Consider the following 12,775-nt stretch of genomic DNA (forward strand, 5'->3'; position numbering starts at 1 on the left):
AGCCCCTGAGCAGGTCATCCAGGAGAGGAGGGCAAACCTCTGCCACGGAACAGGAGGACCTAGACTAAGTAGGCCCTCGGCAGAGAGGGGTGATGGACAAGCCTGATGGCGTGAAGGCCCAGGGTGGGGAAGGTTTCTGAGAGTCTGAGGAGCATCAGTGGTCTGCAGAGCACCAGCAGAGGCTCTGAACTCACATCATGAGATGCAAGCACTCCATGGTGTAGAGCTCCCAAATCCCAGCCCCTGGTTACCTGAAAACTTCACTTTGCCCAGGATGTGGTAGATGTTTCCGGAGAAAGGACTTGGCTTGATGGAGGACTGAATTGCTGGTGGAGGAAGAGGACAGGGCTGTCACCCACATGGAGGCACAAGCCAAATTCAGGACAGCACAGCTGGGAGTTTTAGGGACCGGGGAGGGACCATACACCAGGGTCTAGAGTTCACAGGTTCTACCCACCACACTCTGTTGCTCCCCTGTGGCTTTGCCACTGTTCCCAGGGGAGGGAAAACCCTTTCACTGGAGTGGAGACCGAATTGTGTGGCCACCCACAATCCTCAAATCCCTCTGTCTACTTTTGGTTTCAAAAGGTAAGAAGAGACACAGCACATAGAATACTGAAATGGTACCAGGAGGCAGAATTAACTCTGGGGCACCCTTTTTCCAGTGTCTGGGACATCTCAGGCAAGGCTTACCTTTACATTTGGCCACAAAGCGAGTCTTCTCCAAGGGACGGCCAAACCATACGCAGATCTGAACCATTAGGGGATAGACTGATCCAGCATTCAATTTACCTTCATACCTTAAAAGGTTTAAAAAATTTTAAGTACAAATATTTGAATTGTCCCTTACTTTTATGCCATTTTGCACACAAAAACTTGTTTAAATATGTATGTGCCTCTTTCATTTTGAGACTGGGAAGCGTGACTGCCCAGTTAAATCAGCTTTCTGAGGATGGTTTTACCTAACCTTAGACTAGCAATTCCTTGATGTCAAAGACCCTGTGTACCTCTGAAGCCTCCCAGTCCCCATCTGAGTTTGGGGGTCCTTCCTGGTACGGTGGGGGGCTCTTGCTCAGGATGCCCTCCCATTTCTCTTTTTTTTTTTTGAGACAAGGTCTCCCTCTGTTGCCCAGGCTGGAATGCAATGGTGCGATCTTGGCTCCCTGCAATCTCCGCCTCCTGGGTTCAAGCGATTCTCCTGCCTCAGCCTCCTGAGTAGCTAGGATCACAGGCGTGTGCGCCACCACACCCAGCTAATTTTTGTATTGTTTGTAGAGACGAGGTTTCACCATGTTGGCCAGGCTGGTCTCAAACTCCTGGCCTCAAGTGATCCGCCCACCTCAACTTCCCAAAGTGCTGGGATTACAGGTGTAAGCCACTGCACCTGGCCTTGCTCCCATATCTTTAAGAGCTCCAACTATGCCCTGCCATTTTGTTGCAGGCAGCGTAACAGGTTGTACGTATAGATGTGTACACCTGTCACAGAAGGAACTGGGGCATCTCTGCTCTATTTTCTTTGAGACAGGGTCTTGCTCTGTTGCTCAGGCTGGAGTGCAGTGGTGTGATCATAGCTCATTACAGCCTTGACATCTCAGGCTCAAGTCATCCTCCCACCTCAGCTTCTTGAGTAGTTGCTATGACACATGCCACCATGCCCAACTAATTTTGATTTTTTATTAGAGACAAGGTCTCACTATGCTGCCCAGGCTGGTCTTGAACTCCTGGCCTCAAGTGATCCTCCCTCCACAGCCTCCCAAGGTGCTGAGATTATAGCCATGAGTCACTGTGCCTAGCCTGTTTCCTTTATTTTAATTAATTAATTAATTAATTAATTTTATTTTTTTGAGATGGTGTCTCGCTCTGTCACCCAGGCTGGAGTGCAGTGGCACAATCTTGGCTCACTGCAACCTCCACCTCCCAGGTTCAAGTGATTCTCCGCCTCAGCCTCCCAAGTAGCTGGGATTACAGGTGCCCACCACCACGCCCGGCTAATTTTTGTATTTTTAATAGAGATGGGGTTTCACTATGTTGGCCAGGCTGGTCTTGAACTCCTGACCTCGTGATCCACCCACCTGGGCCTCCCAAAGTGCTGGGATTACAGGCGTGAGCCACCGCACCTGCCCCTATTTCCTGTATTTTAAAACAGCACTGCAATTTTGAATTTTAAATTATTGAAAGTATCTTATTCTTTGTAATTTCTTTAAAGTAAGGTAGTAGGCATAAGATTTTTGCGAGACTGACCTGTCTTCTCCCCATCCAAACAAGTCATTTTGGAGACTGGGGGTTTCTGTGGCCTCTGGCTTCTGTGGTACCTGAATCCTTAGGGGAATTTGTAGGGGCAGCAAGGTTTCTGCCCCAACTAGAAACAAGCTGTTCTACCAGAAAAGCTGGAAGGAGGGTGGATGGGAACAGAGAAGGATGTGGGAGGGAAGTGGCAGAGAATGTGTGCACAGCACAGAGCGGAGCACATCCTGGAACTAAAGCCCATTCACTCTGAGGTGGTGGCTCTGACCCATGTGGGAGGGGAGTAATATATAGAGATGAGTAGGAGACTGATGACTGCCATCTTGTTAAAGATGAAATTATCTGATTCCTAGAAATGGACTTAGGAGGGGGGCCTGAAACAGAATTTTGGGGTCCCTCCATCTCTGACTCTCTATAAGGACTGATCTTCCTGATGAGGAAAAAGTTCACATTCTTTTTTTTTTTTTTTTTTTTTTGAGACAGAGTTTTGCTCTTGTTGCCCAGGCTAGAGTGCAGTGGTGCGATCTCGGCTTGCTGCAAGCTCCGCCTCCCAGGTTCACGCCATTCTCCTGCCTCAGCCTCCCGAGTAGCTGGGACTACAGGTGCCCGCTACCATGCCTGGCTAACTTTTGTATTTTTAGTAGAGACAGGGTTTCACCATGTTGGCCAGGCTGCTCTCGAACTCCTGACCTCATGATCCACCTGCCTTGGCCTCTCAAAGTGCTGGGATTCCAGGTGTGCACCACCACATCTGGCCAGATTCACAGTCTTCTAATGGGCCCCTCTTACCCTACTCCCTCCTGGATTAGTCTGCCTCCAGGTGTCTGGGCCCTGAACTAGGTTCTTGTGCATGAGTCAGTAAGGACTGGAGAACAGTGCTTCTCTAGGCAGCTGGTGGTGATTACAGGAGCCTCAGGACCCAGAGGTTCAGGCAGCAAGGGAGTCAGTGGCTGTAGCCATTGGAAAGAAGGTTCCCCCTAGAAGCTCCATTTCTTTATTTTTAGCTAAGATATCATTATCTTGTTCAGACATAAGAAATGACCCACTTACTCACTGTTTAAGTATGACGTGACTCAAATCGGAGGTTCCTTCTAAGAATATGCCTGAAAACCTTTAATTTTACATACTGACCCTCTGGGATTTTTTTGGTTTTGTTTTTTACAGCATAGTAGATCCTTTTTTTTTTTTTTTTTTTTTGAGACAGAGTCTCGCTCTGTCACCCAGGCTGGAGTGCAGTGGCGTGATCTCAGCTCACTGCAAGCTCTACCTCCCGGCTTCACGCCATTCTCCTGCCTCAGCCTCCCGAGTATCTGAGACTACAGGCATCCACCACCACACCTGGCTAATTTTTTTTATTTTCAGTAGAGACAGGGTTTCACCATGTTAGCCAGGATGGTCTCGATCTTCTGACCTTGTGATCCGCCTGCCTCGGCCTCCCAAAGTGCTGGGATTACAGGCGTGAGCCACCACGCCTGGCCAGATCATTTTTTCTTAGGAAAAAAGTTGGTGGTGTAAGGGGTGGTATGGAGGATGTAGAGAGGTGCTTGGGAAAAGTGAGTAAGAATAACAAAGATAATCCAAATAAACATGAGAGATTAATTCTGGCCAAGCTTTAACAATGGTCTTCCCCTAAACCTTCAACAGAGCAGAAACAAATTGTCCATTCTATACAGGAATACGTGTAGCACGATGCCTAAGAGAAAAAGCTCTGAGCCATTCAACCTGGGTTTGAAATCTATTTCTTTCATTTACTAAGCTATAAATTGTCAAGTCATTAACTCTTTGCTGCCCCGGTATCTTATCCGTAAAATGACAAAATAATGGAATCCACTTCACAGGACTGGTGTAAATGAGACAACACAAACAAGGCTCTCACAACAGCACTGTTCAACAGAGCTTTCTGGGGCAATGGAAATGTTCTAGATCTGCACTGTTGGACACGGTAGCTGCTAGCCACAGGAAGCTATGGAGCACTTGAAATGTGGCTGTGTGGCTGAAAAGACTGAATTATAAATTTTGATTTTTATTAATTTATATTTCATTAAATAGCCATGTGGCTAGGAGCTGCCATGTAGAGAGTGGAGTCTTAGAGCAATAGCTAGCACACACAGTAAATGCTCCAGTGTGTTGGTATTAGTATGATTACAGTAACTTTGCAGCACATTCTCTCCTTTGTCGTCTTCTCCTCTGGAGAGGTCCACAGGCTGTGCAGCATCCTACAGAGAACATTCCCTGGGCCATACGAGCAGGGAACCCAGCAGATGGGAACCCTAGAGGACTGACTGATGGTATTGTCAGAAGCGAGTCTCACCTGGGAAAGTTATAGCTCCTTGGTTCTGTGCCAGGCACTTTGCCCTCAGTAGGGGCTGGAGGAACAAAGGGCCCAGTGGTGCTTGCTGCCTACAGGATGACTCCCTAATTTGAAACATCTGAGAAGGCTCCCAGTTTGGAGCCCAAGAGGTGGAGCACTGGGCTCCTGGCAAGGCCAGCAGCTGCCGGACAGGCAGGCCGTGCCAGCTGCCACGTGTCACCCTTGCAAAGCACATCTGGTATTTTCACCTTCTCCCTTTTTTTTTTCTGTAAATAAATAAATCATTGGGTTTACAAAAAAATCTTAGTTATTTTTCAATGACGATACTTGCCAGCCAGGATACATTAAATATCGAGATCGTAGCATCTCAGGACTTGAAAAACTGTTTTCTGAGAGAATCAGCTCAATGTCTTCATTCCTTTGAAAACACACAGAAAAGACCCAGATTAATTAGGACTGTCAATCTCTCTTTTTTTTTTTTCTTGAGACGGAGTCTCGCTCTGTCGCCAGGCTGGAGTGCATTGGCGCAATCTTGGCTCATTGCAACCTCCACTTCCTGGGTTCAAGTGATTCTCCTGGCTCAGCCTCCCGAGTAGTGGGGACTACAGGCATGTGCCACCACACCCAGGTAATTTTTGTACTTTCAGTAGGGACGGGGTTTCACCATGTTGGCCAGGATGGTCTCGATCTGCTGACCTCATGATCCACCCGCTTCTGCCTCCCAAAGTGTTGGGATTACAGGCGTGAGCCACCGTGCCCGGCCAGGACTGTCTTAACCTGCACGTTTTGTTTCTTCTTCATGTCCCCTAAATACATACAAGCATTTTTTTTTCTGCCAAACCAAATGAAAACTAGTTGTACTCATCATATTTTACCCCTAAATACTTCAGTATGCATCTCTCAAGAACAAGGACATTCTCTTACACAACTACAATATCATGATCACATCCAAGGAATTTACTGGCTCCCAGCAATCACCTGGGAGCTTGTTAGAAATGCAGAACCTCAGGCCCCAGACCAGACGTACTGAACCAGAAACTAATTTTCAACAAGATCGCCACTAGAGATGCGTATGCACAGCAAAGCTGGAGAAGCATGAACATACATCCACTTTCAAATTTCCCCTTTTTGGTGGGGAGGGTCCATGATCCAATCAAGAATCATTCATTAGGCTGGGCGCGATGGCTCATGTCTGTAATCCCAGCACTTTGGGAGGCCGAGGCAGGCGGATCGCCTGGGGTCAGGAGTTCAAGACCAGCCTGGCCAACATGGCGAAACCCCATCTCTACTAAAAAAATACAAAAATTAGCTGGGCGTGGTGGCGCATGCCTGTAATCCCAGCTACTTGGGGGGCTGAGGCAGGAGAATCGCTTGAACCCAGGAGGTGGAGGTTGCAGTGAGACGAGATTGCGCCACTGCACTCCAGTCTGGGCAACAGAGTGAGACTCTGTCTCAAAAAAAAAAAAAAAAAAAAAAAATTATGTTCAAAAGTTACTTGAATTACATACTTTCTTTGGTGTGGTTGTTATTACTTTGATATACAGATACATTCCTTTTTTTTTTTTTTTAATTTTGAGACGGAGTTTTGCTCTTGTTGCCCAGGCTGGAGTGAAATGGTGTGATCTTGTCTCACTGCAACCTCTGCCTCCTGAGTTCAAGTGATTCTCCTGCCTCAGCCTCCCAAGTAGCTGGGACTACAGGCACCCACCACCACGCCCAGCTAATTTTTGTATTTTTTAAATAGAGACGGGGTTTTGCCATGTTGGCCAGGCTGGTCTTGAACTCCTGACCCCAGGTGATCCGCCTGCCTCGGCCTCCTAAAGCGTTGGGATTACAAGTGTGAGTCACTGCACCCGGCCTAAATTTACAATCTTTATTCTCCTTTAATCTGGAACAGTTCCTCTATCTTTTGGTTTGTTTGATTCTCATGGTGTTGATATTTAAGAGTACATGTCAGAGCTTTTGTGTCCCACACTTGGATTTGTCTGTTTCTAATTCTCATAATTAGATTCAGGTTATGCATATTTTGAGATTAATACCTAGGTGGTGTTGCATCCTTCCCACTGCATCACATCAAGGAGGTACAGGGTATCAGTTTGTCCCATTACTGGTCTCACTGAGTTTAATCGTTTGTTCAACATAGGTATACCAGACCTTTCCATTGTAAGGTATTTTTCCCTCTTTGTAAGGAGTCAGTAGTCTATGGAGTGGTACTTTACACAGTACAGGACTAGTAATATTTTTTTTCTTCGACAGTCTTTCACCTAGTGCTTTTAGCATTCATTGATCGTTCCCTAAATCAAATACTGTATTAGACTGAAGGTTACGAAATGATTATTTTCTAGGTCTTTTTTTTTTTTTTTCTTTTTTTTTTGAGATGGTTGAGATGGAGTCTTGCTCTGACCCCCAGGCTGGAGTGCAGTGGCGCGGTCTCGGCCAACTGCAAGCTCCGCCTCCCGGGTTTACGCCATTCTCCTGCCTCAGCCTCCTGAGTAGCTGGGACCATGGGCACCCGCCACCATGCCCGGCTAATTTTTTGTATTTTTAGTAGAGATGGGGTTTCATCGTGTTAGCCAGGATGGTCTCGATCTCCTGACCTTGTGATCTGCCCGCCTCGGCCTCCCAAAGTGCTGGGATTACTGGCCTGAGCCACCACGCTCGGCCGATTATTTTCTAGTTCTATCAAACCTTATTTACTTGGTATTCTTCTATAAAGGGCTTTGCTATCCTGCCCCCTTCCACTTTTTTTTTTTTTTTGAGATGGAGTTTCGCTCTTGTTGCCTAGGCTAGAGTGCAATGGCGCAATCTCGGCTCACTGCAAGCTCCGCCTCCCGGGTTCAAGCCATTCTCCTGCCTCAGCCTCCTAACTGGAATTACAGGCATGCGCTACCATGCCCAGCTAATTTTGTATTTTTAATAGAGATGGGGTTTCACCATATTGGTCAGGCTGGTTTCGAACTGCCGACCTCAGGTGATCTGCCTGCCTCGGCCTCCCAAAGTGCTGGGATTACAGGTGTGAGCCACCGTGCCTGGCCCCACCTTCGTTTTTGAGGATCACTGTGGACACACATTTTATTCCATGTGTTATAATCCATAGTTCCAGTATTATCATGGTTCTTTCTTATCCCCAAATTATCCCAAATTAGACTAGCAGGAACTTCTTAAGCTACTTCCCATATCCTCTTGACACATCTCCACTAATCTTTGAGTACTTCCTTCCTTTATTGGCATAAAATGGAACAGGCTCACCTTGTACTTTCCTTGACCTAGGCATGCAGTCAGCTAATTCTCCAAGGAGTCCTGATACCTTGTAGTGGGGACTGGTACTTAGAAACCAAGATACAGAGATAAGGGTATTTGTTGCAACTGTGGTATTACTATTCTGATCCCTTTCAAAGGAAAGTGGTAGGAAATATGCATTTTTAAAAATAATGAATTTATATTGAATCTCCAATTCAAATCAACATTTGATCTTTGGGAGGCCGAGGTGGGTGGATCACTTGAGGCCAGGAGTTCAACACCAGCCTGGCAAACATGGTGAAACCCTGTCACTACTAAAAATAGAAAAATTAGCCAAGTATGGTGGTGTGCACTTGTAATCCCAGCTACTAGGGAGGCTGGGGCAAGAGAATCACTTGAATCCAGGAGGTGGAGGTTGCAGTGAGCTGAGATTGTGCCACGGCACTCCAGCCTGGGTGACAGAGCAAGACTCTGTCTAAATAAAATAAAATAAATATTTGAAGGGTTTTTCTTCATCTTCCCCATTTCATATTCATAATCTCCTCTCTTCAATCAGTGATGTTGTTTAGAACCAGGGTTCCAGCAGAGGATTATGTTCAAAAGTTACCTGAATTAAATACTTTTCTTGGTGTGGTTGTTATTACTTTGATATACAAATAGATTTGCCTTTTTTTTTTTTTTTTTTAATTTTGAGATGGAGTTTCATTCTTGTTGCCCAGGCTAGAGTGCAATGGCATGATCTTCGCTCACTGCAGCCTCCGCCTCCCAGGTTCAATCAATTCTCCTGCCTCAGCCTCCTGAGTAGCTGGGATTACAGGTGCCTGGCACCACACCTGGCCAATTTTTTGTATTTTTAGTAGAGGCAGGGTTTCGCCATGTTGGCCAGGCTGGGCTGGTCTTGAACTCCTGACCTCAGGTGATACGCCCGCCTCGGCCTCCCAAAGTGTTGGGATTACAGGCGTGAATCACTGTGCCCGGCCCCCCCCCCTTTTTTTTTTGAGATGGAGTTTGCTTTGTCGCCCACCTGGAGTGCAATGGTGTGATCTTGGCTCACTGCAACCTCTGCCTCCTGGGTTTCAGCGATTCTCTTGCCTCAGTCTCCTGAGTAGCTGGGATTATAGGCATGCACCACCACGCCCAACTAATTTTTGTATTTTTAGCAGAGACAGAGTTTCACCACGTTGGTAAGGCTGGTCTCGAACTCCTGACTTCGTGATCTGCCTGCCTCGGCTTCCCAAAGTGCTGGGATTACAGGCGTGAGCCACTGCACCCGGCCTAGATTCACTTTTTTTGGTTTGTATTTAATTTAGTTTTTTCCCTCCTTTATTTAATTTTTGAATACATAAAATATCTACATAGTTCAAAAGTCAAAACTACATAAAAAGGTATATAACCTTTTATCTGAATTGAGCAAACAAAACGGCTACATAACCAGGTGTTTTCTCCTTGTATATGTGTGTACATATACAAAATCACTAATTCTCTAGTTTGTAATTTGAACCCAAGTCCATGAAGTAAAGAGATAATATCTCTATGTTACTTTTTTTTTTTTTTTTCAGACAGAGTCTCACTCTGTCGCCCAGGCTGGCTGGAGTGCAGTGGTGCCATCTTGGCTCACTGCAAGCTCTGCCTCCTGGGTTCACGCCATTCTCCTGCCTCAGCCTCCCAAGTAGCTGGGACTACAGGCGCCTGCCACCACGCCTGGCTAATTTCTGTATTTTTTAAAATAGAGATGGGGTTCCACTGTGTTAGCAAGGATGGTCTTGATCTCCTGACCTCGTGATCTGCCTGCCTTGGCCTCCCAAAGTGCTGGGATTACAGGCGTGAGCCACTGCACCCGGCCACTTTTTTTTTTTTTTTAATAGACAAAGTCTCACTATTTCAGTCAGGCTGGAGTGCAATGGTGTGATCATGGCTCAGTGTAACCCTGAACTCCTCGGCTCAGGCAATCCTCCTGCCCAGCCTCCTGAGTAGCTGAGACTACAGACATGCACAACCATGCTGGCTGTTTTTTTAAAAAACGGTTTTGGTAGAGACAGAGTGTCACTATTTTACCCAGGCTGGTCTTGAACTCCTGCAAGGAGTTTTGGGCTCCCTAAATGCTGGGATTACAGGTTGAGCCACCACATCTGACCCTTCTCTACGTCCTCTATGCCATTTCTTTCACACTTTAATACAAGGATGTTAAGAGAATCTTAGCTACCATCCTTCAATGGATGAGAATGTGAATGTAGCAAAACAAAATGCCTCAAAACGGTACACGATGGGGTCTTCTTGGTGATTTTTACAGAGCATCAAAAGCACTTTGGCCAGGTGTGGTGGCTCAAGCCTGTAATCCCAGCACTTTGGGAGGCCGAGGCGGGTGGATCACGAGGTCAGGAGATTGAGACCATCCTGGCTAACATGGTGGAACCCCCGTCTCTACTAAAAATACAAAAAACAAAAATTAGCCAGGCGTGGTGGCAGGCGCCTGTAGTCCCAGCTACTTGGGAGGCTGAGGCAGGAGAATGAGGTGAACCTGGGAGGTGGAGCTTGCAGTGAGCCGAGATCGCGCCACTGCACTCCAGCCTAGGTGACAGAGTGAGACTCTGTCTCAAAAAAAAAAAAAAAAAAAAAAAAAAAAAAAAGCACTTCAGAAACTGTTGTTTTTTTTTTCCAATATATTTTTTCTTTTTTGAGATGGAGTATCACTACATTGTCTAGGCTGGTCTCAAACTCCTGACTCGAGATCCTCCCACCTCAGCCACCCAAAATGCTGAGATTACAGGCATGAGCCATTGCGCCCAGCCTGCTTTTTTTTTTTTTTTTTTTAAAGAGACAGTCTTGCTCTGTCTCTCAGGCTGTGGAATGCACTGACACAATCATAGCTCACTGCAGCCTCCAATTCCTGGATTTAAGTGATCCTCCTTCTCAGTCACCCGAGTAGCTGGGACTATAGGTGAGTGCCACCGCACCTGGCTCAAAAACTGACTCCTTCAAATGTTTAGGTCTTAGATACAGCAGAAAGACTCTGTGGGCCACAGACAGAGTGCTGTATCTGAGAAAGCAACTGGTCTTGCTGAGTGAATCTATAGATTACCTGGTGACAATCCCATTTTCTGCAAGAATGAAGGCTGCAGCAGGATTGGCAGCCCTGATGAGGCTCTGCAGCTGAACAAGGAGAGGGTGCCGCTGCTCCGTGGTGTGACTGGTGAATACCACGTTACTCACCAGGCCTGGGAATAAAACCAAGGAGAGTTTAGCCTTCACAGTCCTGGTTAGGGGTGAGGGCTCACACAAAGGTGGGCCCTTGCTCCATCCCCTAATCATGCCTTCCAGTAGTCTCCTGATGGAGACAACCCTTACACCCCAACACCAACATACACAGCTATCATTCTCTTCCCACTTCCCGGCACTGCCACCTCTTGGAATGAATAGCTTCAAGTCTGTAGCTGCCTTACTTCCTAACCCCTAACTTCCTCTATCTTTTTTTTTTTTTTTTTTTTAAGATAGTGTCTCACTCTGTCGCCCAGGCTGGAGTGCAGTGGTGCGATCTCAGCTTACTGCAACCTCCGCCTCCAGGGTTCAAGCAATTCTCCTGCCTCAGCCTCCTGAGTAGCTGGAATTACAGGCACCTGCCACCATGTCTGGCTAATTTTTGTATTTTTAGTAGACACGGGGTTTCACCATGTTGGTCAGGCTGGTCTTGAACTCCTGACCTCAGGTGATCAGCCCACCTCAGCCTCCCAAAGTGCTGGGATTACAGACATAAGCCATCGCGCCCGGCCTCCTCTATTATTTTAATTCTAGTATCTGGCTGATACTTGGAGTTCTTAGTCAAAGGGCCTTTCCACACCTCCTGTATTTAGCATCATCAGGAACTGGTGCCATTTACCTTCACCAGTTCAGAACAATACAATTATCAAAAACTCACCATATATCAGGGGTTATTCATTATATCCTCAAAGAGTGCACCGCCAAGATACTGTGCACAGGAAGTCACATGATTCCAAGATAAATGCTAACAGATTTTAGTAACGTGGTAAGAAAGGGTGGCCCATGTAAGAAGAGGTTGCAGGGTAGGCCATGATCACTCCCAATCTTTTCGTGAAAATACAGAAATAAAATTCACAGGACCACAGAGAATTTGGAAATCAGGAAACTTACCACACTTCACCAACCCAAGATAATTATAATATCCCTTCCATATTCATTCCTATTTTAACACAGTTATAATCATAGCGTATATATAAGATTATTTATTTTGCATTTTTGTTATTCAATAATTTTTATTTACTTCTTTTTTCTTTCTTTTTTTTTTTTTTTGAGATGGAGTTTCGCTCTTGTTGCCCAGGTTGGAATGCAATGTTGCAATCTCAGCTCACTACAATCTCCACCTCCCATGTTCAAGCAATTCTCCTGCCTCAGCCTCCTAAGTAGCTGGGATTACTGGTGCGTGCCACCGTGCCCCGCTTATTTTGTATTTTTAGTAGAGACGGGGTTTCTCCATGTTGGTCAGGCTGGTCTTGAACTCCCAACCTTGTGATCTGCCTGCCTCGGCCTCCCAAAGTGCTGGGATTACAGGTGTGAGCCACCGCACCCAGCCGTACTTCTTAATATTGTAGAAAATTTCAAACACATACACAACTAGAAAAATAGTAGAATGAACTCCCATCACCTGGTTTCAGGAACTACCAACACTCAGCTAACTATATTTCATCTACACTCCACCCAGCTCATCCCCGGCCCCCTGCAGTATGATTCTGAAGTCAATCCCAGATATCCAATTATTTCAAACAAAAATACTTCAACGTGTATTTCCATAATACAACGACTCTAAAAATATTAACAATGAACTCCTTAATATAAAAAAATCCAGTCTGTGTTCAAATTTCTCTGTCTTATAAATGTTTTCTTAGTTAATAATTTTTGAATCAGGAACCAAGGGAAGTCTACATATTATATATATTTATATATTCAGTGACTCACTGAAGTATTGAC

At 45.9% G+C, this 12,775-nt stretch overlaps 1 protein-coding gene across 2 annotated transcripts in view; it reads right to left on the bottom strand.

Annotated features, from left to right (window-relative positions):
• Window positions 1-12,775, bottom strand: part of DNAAF9 (dynein axonemal assembly factor 9) — a 160,836-nt gene that overhangs the window by 9,917 nt on the left and 138,144 nt on the right. For both annotated transcript variants that reach the window (XM_058432850.1, XM_032142449.2), the window contains exons 30-33: window positions 10,875-11,010; window positions 4,887-4,973; window positions 694-800; window positions 252-326 (exon numbers count right to left, since the gene is read on the bottom strand). In XM_058432850.1, the coding sequence (XP_058288833.1) occupies window positions 252-326; window positions 694-800; window positions 4,887-4,973; window positions 10,875-11,010 (405 nt within the window). The remainder of the gene's footprint in view (window positions 1-251; window positions 327-693; window positions 801-4,886; window positions 4,974-10,874; window positions 11,011-12,775) is intronic.

This window comes from Hylobates moloch, unplaced genomic scaffold (genome assembly GCF_009828535.3).
Source record: "Hylobates moloch isolate HMO894 unplaced genomic scaffold, HMol_V3 SCAFFOLD_21, whole genome shotgun sequence".
Lineage (NCBI taxonomy): Eukaryota > Metazoa > Chordata > Mammalia > Primates > Hylobatidae > Hylobates > Hylobates moloch.